The 19,492-nt window shown below is 35.1% G+C and overlaps 1 protein-coding gene across 2 annotated transcripts in view; it reads left to right on the plus strand.

Annotated features, from left to right (window-relative positions):
• The window catches only part of RBM41 (RNA binding motif protein 41), a 60,602-nt gene that overhangs the window by 23,704 nt on the left and 17,406 nt on the right, over nucleotides 1–19,492 (plus strand). For both annotated transcript variants that reach the window (XM_012451680.3, XM_012451679.2), the window contains one exon: nucleotides 6,565–6,968. In XM_012451680.3, the coding sequence (XP_012307103.1) occupies nucleotides 6,565–6,968 (404 nt within the window). The remainder of the gene's footprint in view (nucleotides 1–6,564; nucleotides 6,969–19,492) is intronic.

Consider the following 19,492-nt stretch of genomic DNA (forward strand, 5'->3'; position numbering starts at 1 on the left):
CTATGAGTGAGAACATGCAGTGTTTGATTTTCTGTTCTTGTGTCAGTTTGCTGAGAAGGATGGTTTCCAGGTTCATCCATGTCCCTACAAAGGATGCGAACTCATCGTTTTTGATGGCTGCATAATATTCCATGGTGTATATATGCCACATTTTCCCTGTCCAGTCTATCATCGATGGGCATTTGGGTTGGTTCCAGGTCTTTGCTATTGTAAACCGTGCTGCAATGAACATTCATGTGCATGTGTCCTTATAGTAGAACGATTCACAATCCTTTGGATGTATACCCAGTAATAGGATTGCTGGGTCAAATGGAATTTCTATTTCTAGGTCCTTGAGGAATCGCCACACTGTCTTCCACAATGGTTAAACTAATTTACACTCCCACCAACAGTGTAAAAGTGTTCCTGTTTCTCCACATCCTCTCCAGCATCTGTTGTCTCCAGATTTTTTAATGATCACCATTCTAACTGGCATGAGATGGTCTCTCAATATAGTTTTGATTTGCATTTCTCTAATGACCAGTGATGGTGAGCATTTTTTCATATGTTTGTTGGCTTCATGTATGTCTTCTTTTGTAAAGTGTCTGTTCGTATCCTTCACCCACTTTTGAATGGGCTTGTTTGATTTTTCTTGTAAATCTGTTTTAGTTCTTTGTAAATTCTGGATATCAGCCCTTTGTCAGACGGGTAAGCTGCAAAAATTTTTTCCCATTCTGTTGGTTGCTGATTCACTCTAATGACTGTTTCTTTTGCCGTGCAGAAGCTGTGGAGTTTGATTAGGTCCCATTTGTCTATTTTGGCTTTTGTTGCCAATGCTTTTGGCGTTTTCGTCATGAAGTCCTTGCCTATGCCTATGTCCTGAATGGTTTTGCCTAGATTTTCTTCTATGGTTTTTGTGGTGTTAGGTCTTATGTTTAAGTCTTTAATCCATCTGGAGTTAATTTTAGTGTAAGGTGTCAGGAAGGGGTCCAGTTTCTGCTTTCTGCATATGGCTAGCCAGTTTTCCCAACACCATTTATTAAACAGGGAATCCTTTCCCCATTGCTTGTTTTTGTCAGGTTTGTCAAGGATCGGATGGTTGTAGATATGTTGTGTTGCCTCTGACGCCTCTGTTCTGTTCCATTGGTCTATATCTCTGTTTTGGTACCAGTACCACGCTGTTTTGATTACTGTAGCCTTGTAGTATAGTTTAATGTTCGGTAGTGTGATGCCTCCCGCTTTGTTCTTTTTGCTTAGAATTGACTTGGCTATGCGGGCTCTCTTTTGGTTCCATATGAAGTTCAAGGTGGTTTTTTCCAGTTCTGTGAAGAAGGTCATTGGTAGCTTGATGGGGATAGTGTTAAGTATTTGATAGAATTTACCATTGAAGCCATTTGGACCTAGGTTTTTCTTTGTGGGTTGTTTGTTGAGTACTAATTCATCCTCTTGTTATTCATTTATTCTTTAAGACTGCTTTGGTAATTTCTATCTTTCTGTGAATTTGTCCATTTATCTAGCTTTCCTAATTTGTTGGCCTAAAGTTATTTATAATATTCCTGAATAATCATTTTCATTCCCCTGAAGTTAGTAATGATGCTTCCTCTTTAATTCTTGATTTTAGTCATTTTTGTCTTCTCTCTAATTTTGTTGTTCAGTCTAGGTAAAGCATTTGTTATTTGTTAAACTTTTCAAAAAGCCAGCTTTTGGTTTTGTTGATTTTTCTCTACTTTTCCATTTTCTATTGCATTGACTTATTTCTTAATCTTTATTATTGTCTTCCTTCTGCTTGCTTTGTGTTTAGTTTACTCTTTTTCTGGTTTCCTAACTTGAAGCTCAGGTTTTAAATTTGAAACCATTCTTCTTTTCTGATACAGGCATTTAAAGCTAAAAATGTCTGTCATATGGAATGCAGCATTGTTTTAGCTGCATCCATAACATTTGATATGTTGTGTTTTCATTTTTATTCAGATCAAAATATTTTTAAGTTTCCTTTATGAGTTCTTTGATCCACGGGTTATTTAGAAGTTTGTCATTCAATTTCTAGATATTTGTGTTTTCTCGTTTCTTACAATAGTGGATCACTAATGTATGTTGTGGTTATAGAACATACTTTATATGATTTCAGTCTTTTTTAGTTTTTCGAGACATAGTCCTACCTTGAGACCTCACTCTAATATCAGCATGATAGACACCCTTGCCTCCTTTAGGTCTTCACTCAAATAGCACCTTTTCATGAGACCTATCTAGACCAAAATCAAAAAATAATGACAACCTTGTAGCTCTTCCAATCTTATCCTGTAGTTTTTGCTTTTTTATAGCACTCCTACCTTCTAATATGCCGTGTAATTCACTTAGCTCTACAAAGGGAGAAATCTTTATTTATTGATGCATTCCTAAGTATTTTTGAGTGTATTTACTAATCTATTCATCCACTTGGACATATGTAGCTGAAATTTGTTCACTTTCTTTGGATAATAGTATTTCATCATAAATGTACCAGAATTTTATAATTAATTCTTCTTGGATGAACATTTGTATTTTTGCTAATTGTGGGCAATTATAAATGGCAATGATCTGAAAATTCTTATTGTATCCTAGTACATATATGCCTACATTTTTCTAAGAATATATGTGGGAGTGGAATTGATGTGTTGTATGTTGAGCATATCTTCAACATTAGTAGGTGATGTCATGTTGATTTGCACTGTGTGTACACATTACCACCAGCAATATGTGAGGGTACCAGTTGCTCTACAACTTCACTGACATGTAGTGTTGGCATTCTTTTTAATTTTTGCCAATATGTTGGTTTTCTATTAGTATCTTATTCTCTTCCTAATTTGCATTTCCCTGAATTCTAATGTGGTTGAACACACTTATATATAATTATTTTTATTTTTTTTTTTTTTCAAGTTAGAGACAGGGTATCACCATGTTGCCCAGGTTGGTCTCGAGCTCCTGGGCTCAAGTGATCCTCCTGCTTCGACCTCCCAAGTGCTGGGATTACAGGTATGAGCCACCACGCCCGGCCCGCGTATATGTGTATTTCCTCTTTTGTGAGACATCTATTCAGTATTTTGCCCATTTTCCTAATGGTTGTTCATCTTTTTCTTATTGATTTGTAGGAGTTATTCATGTATTTTAGATTTAAGTTCTCTGATAATTCTTTGTGTAGCAAATATCTTCCTAATCTGTGACTTTTTGTGTGTATGTCCATCTCTTTATGACATTTTGATGAACAGAAGTTCTTAATTTTAAAAAGCTTAATTTATCAATCTTTTCCTTAATGGTTATTGCTTTTTGTATCTTAGGAAATACTTATATAACTACTCTCATGCCTTGCTGGTGGAAATACAGAATAGTATAACTTCTACATAGTGAAATTTAACAATACATAGAAAAATTACATACACATTTACCCTTTGTCTCAGCAATTCTACTTCTTAGAATCTATTTCAAACATATACTGGAAAAATACCAAATCCTGTTTGCACAAAGCTGTTTATCAGGACGTTATTCGTAACAGTCTGAGACTGGATACAAGACCAATGTGTGGGGAATATTTGAATAAACTATGGTACATCCACACATGGAGTACCGTGCAGCTATAAGAAGGAATGAGAAGAACTCTACACATTAATATGGAACTATCTCCAGGATATATTGTTAATTGCAAAAAGTAAATTGTAGAACAGTGCTTATAGTAAGTTACTTTTTATGTAGGAGAGAGGTATAACTAATGAATTATGTGTACGTATGTATATACCTATTTGCTTATATTTTCAAAAAAGAAACAATGAAACCATAAGCCAAAGCCTAATAAAAATGATTATTTATGGGGAGTGAAAGGAATGGGATAAAGAGGGCAGAAATGGAAGTGAGACTTCTGTGAAGGTATTGTATAACAGTTTTACTTTAGATCCATGTAAATATTTTTCATCATTTAAAAGTTTAATCAAAAACATAAAAATCAATCCCTAAAATTCAAAAACAACCTGAAGCAAATTAGCCTAATGATAAAATTAGTAACATAACCCACACAATTGGAAAACAAAAGAAAACAATTACTTATACTGACTTTAAAACAACATTTGTATATTTCCAGTGGGGTCCATATTCTAGGGGCAAAAGTAACTGCAAAGAAATATAAAACTATATTCAGCGGTTTTGTTGGTGATAGTATTGTTACTGACATTTTAAAATTCTATAAGTATATTGTAGGAAGAAGCTAATAAATCATTTTGCTAACATTATTTTAAGCATGTGAGAGGAAATACAACTCTAAAATGAAGGAGTTTAAGTAAAAACCTTGTTATCTCAAATTTGAATTGGAAATACCAATATAAACTCATGATTTACTTTTCCCTTTCAAAACGTCCCTCTTGCTCAGCAAACTAACACAGGAACAGAAAATCAAATGCTGCATGTTCTCACTAATAAATGGGAGGTGAACAGTGAGAACACGTGGACACAGGGAGGGGAACATCACACACTGGGGCCTATGGAGGGAAAGGGAAGGGAGAGCATTAGGACAAATACCTAATGAATGTAGGGCTTAAAACCTAGATGATGGGTTGATAGGTGCAGCAAATCACCATGCCACATGTATACATGTAACAAACCTGCATGTTCAGCACATGTATCCCAGAACTTAAAGTAAAATTTTTTTAAATTAAAAAATAAAATAAAACCATTCCGGTGTATCATTTTAAAAAAATGTCCTAGCTTTTGTCCACTGAAAAGGCCTGGAGACAATAACTCAGAATTTGCTTCTGCACACACCAGCAACACAGTGTGGTTTCTAAATATCACTCCTACTAAAAGGAACCAAGGGTCCTCACAAAAATATTCCAGGTTTGAGTTAGGAAGTGTGCAAGATGAGCTTAGGATATTTGGCTATGCCAGAAAGCCAGGAAGCAATACAGGAGCCAATTTGAAGGGTTTCCCAATGGTCCTACGTGGGATAATAATACATTTTATTAACACAGATAAAATATATGAAATTACACTCTTTTATTACTATACTAAAAATAACCATTGGTCACCATTGGGGATTTCTTTCTTTCTTTCTTTCTTTCTTTCTTTCTTTCTTATATTTTTTTGTGAGACAGAGTCTCGCTCTGTCGCCTAGGCTGGAGTGCAATGGCGCACTGCAACCTCTGTCTCCTGAGTTCAAGCGATTCTCCTGCCGCTGCCTCCTGCGTAGCTGGGACTACAGGCACCGCCACCACACCTGGCTAATTTTTATATTTTTAGTAGAGACGGGGTTTCACCATTTGGCCGGGCTGGTCTTGAACTCCTGACCTTGTGATCTGCCCTTCTCAACCTCAGTGCTGGGATTACAGGCATGAGCCACCGTGCCCAGCCACCATTGGACATTTCTAAGGTGTCAACTTTTACTCTCACAATTGATAAATAATGGCAAAGAATCAAGCATTTATCCTGCCTTTCCCATATGATCTACATTTAGGGAAACCACATAGTTGATGACGGTAAGTTCACCATAGAATTCCAGATAATAAGTGCAAAAGAAATAATAGCATTAGGAACGCCACAATTTGCAACTCTTAATAAATTAATATAGGTAATGGTCATCAATGGATGTAAAAAACCCATTAGGTGGAAGGTGAATGGGAAAATTTAATAATGGGGGCATGAGACTAATATCACCTAGCACCTCAATCCACTGAAGAATTTCAGCATCACTAAAAATGGGACCACCAAACATTATGTGCCTTATGACATGATACAATAGGAAGTACATATCTATCTATAAGGAATCTAACCTGTAGATCAGCACCGCCCAATGTAACTTTCAATTATGTAATAGTTTTTATCTGTTTTGTCCAATATGGCATCCACTAGCCACACATGACTATCAAGCACTTTAAATTTGTTAAGTTCGACTGAGGAACTGATATTTAAAAATTAATTTAAATAGACACATGTGACCAGTGGCTACTATATTAGGTAGCATAGTTATAGATTAACTGCCAAGAAATAGAATGGATTAAGGAACAAGTTAAACAACACCATCAGAAAATGATTAATCAAATTCATTTGTTCATAGAACAAATGTAGTTTATTTAATCAATGGAGGAGGGAGAAAATGAAATAGAGAGGTGGGAGAGAAGAAGTACTGTTTTAGAATAAAACAATCTTAAGAGATATAACAGCCAGAGGCAGGTTTAGATTCTGAATTGAATAACCAAGTATAAAAAGAACTTTGACATAATCAGGACAATTTGAACATGACATTGGTATTAGATGATACTAAGGAATTATTAATTTTGTGAAGCATAATGCTATATGGCTTATATATTTTAAATGTCCTTATCAATTAGAGGTACATATATTTGCATGACCCTAGGTGCCTCACTTGCCTCACCATAGTTCTGGCCTATAGTTCTGCTTGAAATAAACTATCATAAGATAGCTATATACCATTGTCATTTGTCACAGGTTGTAAAGACCTGCCCCAGCAGTGTTTCTTTATCTGAGGTCTAGGATTTAATTTTTATTAATTTGTCAAAGGTTGTATTGGTAGGCTTTGTGGAACTTCCCTATCTCTTTGTCTTGATCCAGATGAACCCCAAAAGAAGAACAAAGGTGATCCCATGAACAACCTGGAAAGTTTTTACCAAGAGATGATAATGAAAAAACGTCTTGAAGAGTTCCAACTTATGAGAGGTCAACCCTTTGCTTCCCACTCACTGGTCTCAGCTCCATCAGTGGGTGATAGTGGCACAGCTGAGAACCCATCATTACTCGAGGACAAGGGAAAACAGGCAGCACAGGGTAAAGGTCCCAGTCTCCATGTGGCAAAAGTTATTGATTTTTCACCTGAGCAGTGTTGGACTGGGCCTAAGAAGCTGACGCAGCCAATAGAATTTGTCCCAGAAGATGAAATCCAGAGAAATCGTTTGTCAGAGGAAGAGATCCGAAAAATTCCTATGTTTTCTTCATATAATCCAGGGGAACGAAACAAGGTATAGGCCAAACCAAGTAAAACAACCTGGGTTGATTTCACTTTTATTTACCTCTACCTAAAGTAATCCTTTTAAATTAGCTTTGATGATACCAAAAAATCATAATATAGGCACAGTGATTATGTTTGTCCTTGACCTTGACTATTTATTCTTTGCATACTGTGTAAGTAGCATATTTCTTATAATGTTCTTGATATTTTGCTAAGGTCCTGAACTACCCTTAGAGTTTTAAAGAAATCTTGATAAGTCTCTAGTCCATATCCATTAGAAGCCCTGAATTGAAGGAAAAGTAACATCCAATTTCCTACGGTGTAATAATCAAATAGTGTTCATAGGACCACCATAGCTGGTAGCCATAGTGCCTCTGGAATTAGTCAGTAATTGACTGCCTGGTTGTGAGTAGGGTATATGCTACCACATGAGTCTTCTCTTCAGAATGCTTTACCTGGCTTTCATATGACATATGACTTAAGTTGCCATTGGCAAAGCAGCAAAGTGAAAAAGTCCTATAAGCTTTAAGAAATTATCCAACAAGGCCAGGCACAGTGGCTTACACCTGTAATCCCAGCACTTTAGGAGGCCGAGGTGGGCAGATCATGAGATCAGGAGTTCGAGACCAGCCTGACCAACATGATAAAAACCCCTCTCTACTAAAAATGCAAAAATTAGCAAGGCATGGTAGCGCACACCTGTAATCCCAGCTATGCAAGAGGCTGAGGCAGGAGAATCATTGAACCCAGGAGACAGAGGTTGCTGTGCACTGAGATCGTGCCACTGCACTCCAGCCTGGTTACAGAGTGAGACTCCGTCTCAAAAAAAAAAAAAAAAAGAAATTGTCCAACATGTAACTAAATAACGTAAATATTTCTTATTTTATTGATCAAATCATTATTCCACATTCATGTTATATGTTACATCTGGATTGGAAAACTCTTCATTACTATGTTACCCAAAGAGACAGCACAAGCCCCTGTAGCATGTACTTTGTTGTATCTAAAAAACAAAACCAAAAATATAATGTTAGTTTTTGACTGTCTCTGAATTTAAAAAAAATCATTCTAGATTAGGGATATTAAAACACTTCCTTTGACTAATTGAATTTCTAATAGTTCAGGGGTATTTATGCTATTAGTTCAAGGATAACTTGATTTTTATTTACTTTTTGTTATGAAATATTAATATACCAAAAGTTATATCGAATAGTATAACAAATATCTGTGTACCCAGCCAACCTTTATTAATCATTATCAGTTCCTAATATTTTCCATATTTGCTTAATTTAAAAAATAAAGCATTATAGATATTCCTGAAGACTTCCACATATCCCTCACCAATGTAAGGGATATGTGGAAGTCTTCAGGAATATCTATAATTTGCTATTTATAATTTTATAAATAATAAATATATAAATAGCAAATTTTATATATGTAACCTTTCCAGATGTAACCACTATCCTGAATTTGCTATTTATAATTCCTATGCATGTTTTTATATTTTTACTACATAGCTGTATATTCACAAATAACATATAGTTTTATATGTTCTAATACTATATAGATGACATACTCTATTATTCTACAACTTTTTTGATTCAATATACATAATGTTTTTGAAATTTATTTCCAAAGATACAAGGAAGTATATAGTATTCCATTGTAGAAATAGACCATAATTTATTTTATTTATCAGTTTCCCTGAAGATTTGTTCTTTCTGTTATTTTGCCATTACAGATAATTCTGCAACAAGTATTATTATACATATCTCTTGTTGCACATACGCCAGACTTTTTCTAGAATAGTATTTTTCAAACTTAGGTTACAAATAGCAGGTCACAACCAATGGGATTTTTTTTAAATGAAATGGAATAGAATAGAACATATCAAAAAGTATTACTTACCAGTATGTTAGGGTAATTACTGTTTCTCAAAGCTTTTATATTATATGTGTTTGTGTATATGTGAGATGTGTGTGTGGGGCCACAATGAATAATGCAGTTTTTCTTGTAGATCTCAACAAAAGTGTTGGGAAGGTGTCACTCTATTACAGTGGTTCTCAAATGTTGGTGTGCATCAGAATTGCCTGGAGGGCTTATTAAAGCACAGATTGTTAGTCTCCACCCCCAGAATTTTTGACTCAGTAGATCTTTGACTCAGTAGATTTTTGACTCAGTAGAAATGCCTGAGAATTTGCATTTCCATCAAGTTCCCAAGAGATTCTGATGGTGCTGGTCTGAGAGTGACAATTTAAAAGTCATTGTTCTAGGTTATATACCTGGGAGTGGAATTACTATGATATATAGGGTATGTATATCTCAACTTCTAATGAACAGGGTTTCAGAGATCTCTTCCCATTCTTTCCAAAACTTTGGAGTATTAGACTCTTTATTTTCCCAACCTAATCAGTTTGAAAAGTTATCTCATCGTTTTAATTTGCATGTTTCTGATTTCCAGTGAGGTAATGTATGTATTCTTAACATTTATTAACCTTTCAGCAACTTTCTGTGAGTTACCTGTTATATTCCTTTGCCAAATATTTGTTTTTTCATATTTATTTATAAGGATTATTCTAAAATTCTGCATACGAATCCTTTCTGTTATTTAGCAAATATCTTCTCCCAGTGGATGATTTACCTTTTAACACTGTTCCTGATGTCTTTTGTTGAGCAGAAGACTTTCATTTTAATGTTATCAGATTATCAGTATTTTATTCAATGGTTTGTGCTTTTTGAGTCATTTTAAGGAAATCCTTCCCTACAAATCAGTAAGAAAAATACAAACGGCACAATAAAAATGTTTATAAAAACAGATATAACAGGCAATTCACAGAGGCAAAAACAGCAATGGCCAATAAACTTAAGAAATCTCATTAGTAATCAAGAAAGTGCAAAATAAATCTATACTATGATATATACATTTAGTACTTAGAATGCTGGCATATATTTAAAGACCTGACAATGCCAAGTATTGGTGAGCATATGAAACAATAACTCCATGTAATCCCAGCACTTTGGGAGGCCGAGGCTGGCGGATCACCTGAGGTCAGGTGTTTGAGATCCGCCTGGCCATGGTGGCAAAACCCCATCTGTACTACGAATACTAAAAATTAGCTGTGTGTGATGGCACACACTTGTAATCTCAGCTACTCAGGAGGCTGAGGCATGAGAATTTCTTGAACCCAGGAGGTGGAGGTTGCAGTGAGCCGATCACGCCACTGTACTCCAGCCTGTGTAACAGAGTGAGACTCTGTCTCAAAAAAAAAAAGAGAAAGAAAGAAAGAAACAATAAGAACTCTAATATACCTCTAGGGTAATATAAATGAACACAGCCACTTCTGCTTATTTACCTCTGGGGGAATATAAATGAATACAACCACTTCTGCTTGTTGTAATATTGTTTGTGAGGAACATTCATGTTCATTAGGGGTATTGGTAAAACATGGTGTGTTTATAAACTAGAATACTACACAGTAGAGAAAATGAATAAAATAGAATTATAGGTATTAATATGGATGAAACTCACAAACATAATTTTGAATACAAATAACTAGTTGCAGATTTCTAGTTTCAGCTTCAACATGTGAAGTCCTTAGAAGTCATCACTCCTGTCTTACAATAAGAAAAACAGCTGAACAAACTAAAAATCAATGACTTTTCTTAGACCCAGCAGAAAATTGAAGTCACAGGGCAAACTGCAACCCTGAAATCTGGAGAAACAGACGGTTACACAAAATCACATCCTAGATTTGCTTATCAAGAGCAAAAGGCACTGGAGCTGTAAACTAGTAGAAACACTTAGGTGGTAACTTTGACAAATTGCTGGAGGTAGAGTGTAGACTAGTGTGGGAATGACAAAACTTCTGAGGGGCCACAATCTTAGAGGATTTTTTTACTTCCAGGAACCCTACAAGGTTCAAGGTAAAGAGCTAAGAAAAAAAAAAATCTCTTGTTTCTGGCTCGAAGAGAGGAAACACAATCATTTTTAAATGTATCCAGAACTATCTACCTAGCAAAGGGCTAACCCACAAGGAAAACTTTACCAAAGCCTTATCCAACTCCAGGCTCTTCTGGCTTTCCTGTCTCATCTAAGAGAGAGAGAAAAAAAAGCTGTGAAATGCTTGTGAAGGTTACAGGCTGGAGACACAGGCACACTGAAAGATTGAGACTTCACCATAGGAGTGGAGAATGCTTCACTTTTCACACCTTGCTACCACATCAACAGGGCTTCAGTATAATAACCATGGATTATAGCTGAAAGACCTGCAAGGGTCAGACTCTATTTAAGGAGATTTGTTTGTTTGTTTGTTTTTTGTAAGCCCAAAGGAAACAAGGGAGACAAAAAGACACTAGAAGAAATGAAAACTTCTGATACCTACAGCTACAGCAAACATTAAGCACAGCCCAACTCCTGGCCAGATTAACATAAAACCTCATGCTAACAGCCTCTTTGGCTCAGTTCCTATTACTTGATAGATCATGTCCAGTTTAAAAAAAAAAAAAAATTGTAATGTATGCTAAACAAAAAAAAAATAAAACAAAGTCTGGGGAGACAAAACAAGCATGAGAACCAAATTCAGATATGACACAGGTTTTGGAATTATCAGATGTGGAATTTAAAATAACCACGATTAATATACTAAGTAGGCTATGAACGAAAGTAGATAACATGCAAGAGTGGATGGCTAATGTAAACAGAGAGAAACTCTAAGAAAGAATCAAAAGGAGTTGCTGGAAATCAACAACACTGTAACAAATAAAGAATGCCTTTGACAGGCTCATCAGTAAGTTGGAAACAGCCAAGGAAGGAATCAGTAAAGACTGAAAAAAAAAGGAACAGAATATCCAAGAACTATGGGACAATTTCAGAGTATAACATACATGTTATTGGAATACCAAAAGGAGAAAAAGAAGGAGAAGAAATATTTGAAGTAATAATGACTGAGGATTTTCCAAAATTAATAGCAGATAACAAACCACAGATCTGGGAAGCTCCAAGAACACCAAGAATGATAAATACCAAATACTAATAAATACCAAAACTACACCTAAGCATATCATGTTCAAACTACCGAAAAACAAAGAAAAGATTTTAAAAACAGCTAGAGAAAAGAAACACTTTACCTATATAGAAACAAAGACAAGAATTACATCAGAAGTTCTCATCGGAACTGTGCGAGCAAGAGAGTAGAGTGAAATATTTGTGTCAAAAACCATCATTCTCAGCAAACTGATACAAGAACAGAAAATCAAATACTGCATGTTCTCACTCATAGGCAGGTGTCGAACAGTGGGAACACATGGACACAGTGAGGAGAGCATCACACACTCTCTGTTGGGGGGTGCCAAGGTAGGGACAGTGGGAAGGTGGGGAGGTTGGGGAGGGTTGACATGGGGAGAAATGCCAGATGTAGGTGACGGGGGGATGGAGGCAGCAAACCACATTGCCATGTGTGTACCTATGCAACAATCCTGCAAGATCTGCACATGTACCCCAGAACCTAAAGTACAATAAGAAAAAAGAAAACACCTACCTAGAATTATTTATCCAGGAAAAAAAAATGATCCTTCAAAAATGAAGGAAAATTAATGAAGACTTTCTCAGACGAACAAAACTGAGGGAATTTTTCACCAGTAAACCCCACCTTTTAGGAAGAAAATGCTTTCAAAAAATGTTCTCCAGAGATAAGCAAAATTATATAGGTCAGAAACTCAGATCTACATAAAGAAAGGAAGAGCATAGGACAATGCATTCAGGTAAAATAAAATCTTTTATTTTCTCATTTTAAAACAGTCTAAAATACAACTTTTTAAAGTAATAATAGGAATGTGTTAGATATTATAGCAGATGGATAAGTGAAATGAGTAACAGCAATATTATAAGGGATTGGTTGCAGGAATTAGTATATATATATATATACAAATCTGTCTCTGTTATAAGGTATTTGCACTATCGAGGAAGTAGTATAGTTTTATTTGAGAGTAGATTTAGATCAGTTGTAAATGTATATTGCAAACTCTAAGGCAATTACTAAAAACATTATAAAAAGAAGTACAATTGATATGGCTAAGAGAAGGGTGAAAATTGAAGCATATAAAATAATATTCATTTTTTTACAGTCTTTTTTCAGGAAAAAAAAAAAGAGGGAACACTTCTTAACTCATGTTATGAGACCAGCCTTAGCTTAGTACCAAAACCAGATAAAGACAGTACAATGAAAAAAGAAAAAAAACGATAAAGAATATCTACAACACCCCACAGCTAACATCATACTTAATAGAAACTGGATGCTTTCTGCTTTGATCAAAAATAAGGCAAAAATGTCCCTTTTCCCCACTGCTTTTCAACATTGTACTAGAAGTACTAGCTACATCAATAAAACAAGTAAAGGATATTAAAAGTATACAGATTGGGAAGGAAAAAAAAATAGAACTTTCTTTGTTCACAAGTAACATGTATGTCTGCGTAGAGAATCCCAAAGAATTGGCCAAAAAACAAACTAACAAACAACTCTTGGAACTAGATTAGTATAGCTTGGAGGATACAAGGTTAATTCACCAAAGTCAATTGTTTTCCTCTATACCAGAAATGAACAATTGGAATTTGAAATTAAAAACAGTACTGTTTATAATAGCACCAAAAAGGAATGAAATACTTAGATATAAATTTAACAAAGTATGTACAAGTTCTATATGCACGAAAGTGTAAAACTGATGAAAAATTAAGTAAGATCTAAATAAACAGCCATTTTGTGTTCTTGGATTGAAAGACTTATATCGTTAAGATATCAGTCTTCTCAAATTGATTTGTAGATTCCACACAATCCCAAATGAAATCCCAGTACACTATTTTGTGGATATTTAGGAACTGATTCTAAGTTTATATGAAAAGACAAAAGACCCAGAACATGTACCACACTTCCTGAAGAAGAACAAATTTGGAGGACTGGCACTACCCAACTTCAAGAGTTACTATAATCAAGTAGCATGGCATGGTGTTGATGGGGGAAAAAAACACATGGATCAATGGAGCAGAATAGAGACCCAAGGATTAGACCCACATAAATATAGTAAATTGATATTTGACGAGGGATCAAAGACAGTTTAGTGGAGAAAGAATACTCTTTTCAACAAATGGTGCTAGAACAACTGAATATCCACATGTAAAAAAAAAATGAATCTAGATATAAACCTTACATCCTTCATAAAAATTAACTCAAAATAGATCATAGACCTAAATATAAAACACAATACTATAAAACTTCTAGAAGAAAGAAGATTAATCTGTTTGATGATGTATTTATCAGGTATATCACCAAAAGTACAATTTATGTAAGGAACAATTGATAAGTCAGATTTTATTAAAATTGTAAACTTCTGCTATATGAAAGGCACTTTTAAGAGAATCAAAAGAGAAGCCACAGACTAGAAAAATATTTGCAAAATGCATATCTAATAAAAGACTTGCATTCAAAGTACACAAAGAATTACCAAAACTCAACAATGTTAATACAGCTCAATTTAAAAATGGGTAAAAACTAAGAACAGACACCTCACCAAAGAACATATATACATGGAAAGTAAGCATGCAAAAAGAAGCTCGTCTTTGTCATCAGAGTTGAAAAATATGAAATGCCACTACACACCTACTAGAAATGGCTAAAGTCCACCATAAATCTGACAATACCAAATCCTGTTCAGGATGCAGAACAACAGGAACTTTTTAAGAAATTATAGTTGCAGAAGATACACGTGCAGTTTTGTTTTGTTTAGTTTTTTGGGATGGAGTCTCGCGCTCTGTCACCCATGCTGGAGTGCAGTGGTGTGATCTCAGCTCACTGCAACCTCCACCTCCCGGGTTCAAGCAATTCTCCTGCCTCAGCTTCCCAAGTAGCTGGGACTACAGGTGCGAGCCACCACGCCCGGCTAATTTTATACTTTTAGTAGAGATGGAGTTTCGCCATGTTGGCCAGGCTGGTCTTGAACTTCTGACCTCAAGTGATTTGCCCGCCTTGGCCTCCCAAAGTGCTGGAATCCCAGGCATGAGCTACCGTGCCTGTCTGCAGTTTTTTTATATGGATATATTTCATGGTAATGAAGGCTGGGACTCATTCATTGCTGGTGGGACTACAACGTTTTTGGAAGACAGGTTGGCCACCTCTTACAAAGCTGAACATTGTTTTACCAACAGTCCAACTACTACACTCCTACTTACTGATTTGAAAAGCCTGTGTTCAACAAAAACTGCCATGTGAATGTTCGTAGTAGCTTTATTCGTATTGCCAAAAACTGGAAGCAGTCAAGATGTCTTCCAATAAGTTAATGAATACATTCACCTGTGGCAGATCTATACCATGGAGTATCATTCAGCAATAAAAAGAAATGCACTGTCAAGCCACAAAAAGACATAGAGGAACTTTAGATACATACTAATAGCTGAAAGAAGCTAGTATGGAAAGACTACATATTGTATGATTTCATTATATGATATTCTGGAAGAGGGAAAGCTGTAGACAGTAAGATGATAAATGCCTGCCAAGGGTTTGAGGGGAATAGAGAAGGGAGGAATAGATGAAAACGGAATTTTTAGGACAGTCAAATTATTCTGTAGAATACTGTAATTGTAGAGGCAAGACATCTATTTGTCAAAACTCATTAAACTACATAGCACAAAGGATGACACTTAATGTATACGAATGTTAAAAACTCATTTAGGAGGTTGAGGGACCCTAGGAAAGAATGCAGACAGTGAGAAGAGAGTCTAACTGTATTACAAATATATAAAGCAACCTCATTGAAAGGATTGGGGAAAAGATGCTGGACTAAGCATCTTTGGAAATATGTGGAGTCTGAAAGACTAAAAGCAAATGGAACTTCACATAAGCACGGTAGCCTTGTTGATATGGTTATGTCCCATGGAGGGTACTGGTTACTTGGGGAGTAACAATTCTGATACTGTTATACATGCATAATAGAATGGAACAATTAAGTAAATGGATGGCAGATGGTGGGAGCCAGGTTTCTCACTATTGCAATCGCAGATAAGTAAAGGGAGGAAGCTGGAATGATCCATGTGATAATTTACAGTTGGAGACATCAGGATGAACTCATGTTTAACTTAATATAGATACAAGTGGTTACATATAGAAATATTTATATGTGTTTTTATATACATGGATTAGTATAAACATGTTTTTTTTTTTTGTTCTGTGAGCTGAAAGGACCCAAATGAAAGGACACCCCAGTAGCAGTGAGCTTGCTCAGTATCCATATCTTGGTTTCTAATACGATTCTCTAATAAAATGAACAAGGGCTCTTTAGAGAAATGGCTGCTTCTAATACTGGGGCAGGAAATATACAAAAAATAAGCCTTGCACATCTTGTAGTGCTAGAAAGTAAGGAAGTGCTAATGAAAGAGCTTCCAATGACTAAAGCTGGAAGAATTTGTGCAACAAACTAAAATAATGTTGGATAATCCAATGTATAGAATAAACATCTATGAGTCCAAATGATATAAGTGACTGAGTAAACAAATATATAGAGGAAAAGAAATATACACCTCCCATGAAAAAAAAATTTCATACAATTTATGTAGATACTCTACCTCAAGGAGGGCGAGCATAACTCCCCATTCCTTAGTTTTGAGCTGCTCCTAATGACTTCTTTCCAAAAGAGTATAGGATGGGAAAGCAGGAAAAAAGTAACTTTGCAAGAAGAAACCTGACAAACATTACCTAAGCCAGGTGATTAAGGCCAACATCAACAGTTGTTAATCATATTGATTAATCATATTGATTGCATGTATGCTTAATATTGCATGATCAAAACTGTACTTCTCCTGTGTAGTTTTCCTCTCAATAATCCGTAACCCCAGTCTAAATCTAATGTAACCTAGATCCTGAAACAGTAAAAGGACATTAGGTAAAAACTAAGGAAATCTAAACTATGGACTTTAGTTAATAATTATGTATCAGTACTGGTTCATTAATTGTAACAAATATATCATATTAATGTAAGATATTAATAACAGGGAAAACCGTGGGGTAGATGGGAGTTCTCTGTATTCTCAATTTTTCTATAAATCCAAAACTGTTCTAAAATTAAAGTCCGTTTTAAAAGAGTTTTTAAGAATGTAGCTCTATATAGAAGAATGCATATTGTTTATATAAAGGACTATATTTTATAAAGTTGAAAACCTGTAAAATAATACCATATACTGCATAGGGATACCAGGAAGAGCTTTATGCTCTATTATCACATGGAGGCTCTGTTTTTCTGTTTCACAGCTATGTTTATCTTGTTTTTGAACCTAGCTCTGTGTGTGTGTGTGTGTGTGTGTGTGTGTGTGTGTGTGTGTGTGTTATGTATGTTGTGGATACATTCATACATATATACAAGTCTGCACTTATGTATGTATATATGCAGAGGGAATGTATCCTAGCAAGAACTGACAGAGCCACCTCAACCAGAAGTCCTCCTCTTTATTTTTTAAAAATATTCATATAAACGGGAACAGTCTTAGTATGGGTCTTTCCTAATTGATGAGAAACTTGAAGTTTGTTTTCACATACCCCTTTCTGTGGTTATTTGATTTGGTGTTTTCATGATTAGTATTTGAGAGCATAGGCAAGTCAGTTATTCTATGCCCTTGTCTTTAAGATATGAAAATACAAAAATGCTAAATATGTTAATATCCAGGTTTTAAAGATTTTGGGACATAAAGATTCTACCACTTGTTAACAATATTTAATACATTTATTTATAACTTTCAGCACTTAAGTCATTTAAGTGGATTATATTTTGTTGTTCTTTGCTTTTGCTGCTTCTGTCTGAATTCAGTTGTACAATACAATGTGGTCAACAATAAGCACAATGTTGTACAGCAAAGCTATAGAACTTTTTCATCTTGCATGACTAAAACTTTATACCTATTGAACAGCAACTCCCCATTTCCTCCTTCCCCCAGTCCTGGTGACTACCATTCTACTTTCTGTTTTACTTCTTTAGATACTTCAGTAAGTGGAATCATACGATATTTGTCCTGTGACTGGCTTATTTCACTTAGCCTATAGTCCTCAAGTTTCATTCATGTTATAGCATAATGACATATAGGATTTCCTACATTTTTAAGACTGCATAATATTCCATTGTATTTATATGCCACATTTTCTTTATCTATTCATCAGTCAATGGACATTTAGGTTTTTCTACCTGTTGGTATTGTGAATAATGCTGGGGTGAACATCAGAGTGCATATATCTCTTTGAGATGCTACTTTTAGCTCTTAATACCTAGAAATGAGATTGTTGGATTGTATGGTAGTTGTAGTTTTTATTTCTAGAGGAACTTCCATACTGTTCTTCATAGCAGCTGTACCACTACCACTTTACATTCCCACCAACAGTGCACAAGGGTTCCAACTTCTTCATATCCTTGCCAACATTTGTAATTTTCTGTTTTTTTGAAAATGGCTGTCCTAATAGGTATATGGTATCTCATTGTGTTTTTCATTGGCATTTCTCTGTTAATTAGTAATATTGAACATCTTTTCATGTATCTGTTGGCTATTTGTATTTCTTCTTTGGAGAAATGTCTATTTAAGTCTTTTGCCATATGTTAACCATGTTGTTTCCTTGCCATCAAGTTGTAGAGTTCCTTAGATATTTTAAATATTAAATATGACTTGCAAATATTTTCTGTTACTCCATAAATTGCCTTTTCACTCTATTTATTGTTTCCTTTGCTGTGCAGGGCTTTTTAGTTTGATGTAGTCCCACTTATCTATTTCTGTTTTTGTTGCATGTGTTTTTGGTGTCATATCAAAGAAATCACTGCCAAAACTAATGTGAAGAAGCTTTTCCTCCATGTTTTCTTCTAGGAGTTTTACAGTCTTAGGTCTTATATTTAAACCTTTAGTCCATTTTGAATTGATTTTTGTGTATGGCATAAGATAAGGGTCCAATTTCGTTATTTAGCATGTGGCTGTCTTCTCGACATTTTGTTAAAGAGAGATTATCTTTTTCTCATGTTGTATTCTTGGCACACTTGTGGAAGATGAGTTGACTGTAGCTTCATGGGTTTATTTCTAGGCTCTCAAATTGGTTCCATTGACCTGTTTGTCCAGTTTTTATGCCAATACCATACTGTTTTGATTACTGTAGCTTTGTAATATATTGTGAAATAAGGAAGTGTGTGGCCTCTAGCTTTGTTCTTTCCCAAGATTGTTGTGGTTATTTGGTATCATCTGTGGTTCTATATGAATTTGAGGATTGTTTTTTCTATTTGTGTAAAAATTGCCATTGGGACTTTGATAGAGATTGCATTGAATCTGTAGACTGCTTTGGATAGTATGGATATATTAATACTAAGTCTTCTAATCCATGAACACAGGATATATTTTCATTTGTTTGTGTCTTTTTTAATTTCTTTCAGCAACATTTGTGGTTTTCACAGTACAAGTCTTTCACCTCCTTGGTTAAGTCCTTTGTTCAGTATTTTATTCTTTTCAAAAGTGTTGTAAATGGGATAACT

This window comes from Aotus nancymaae, unplaced genomic scaffold (assembly GCF_030222135.1).
Source record: "Aotus nancymaae isolate 86718 unplaced genomic scaffold, 86718_ANA_hifiasm-v0.15.2.pri h1tg000004l, whole genome shotgun sequence".
NCBI classification, from domain to species: Eukaryota; Metazoa; Chordata; class Mammalia; order Primates; family Aotidae; genus Aotus; species Aotus nancymaae.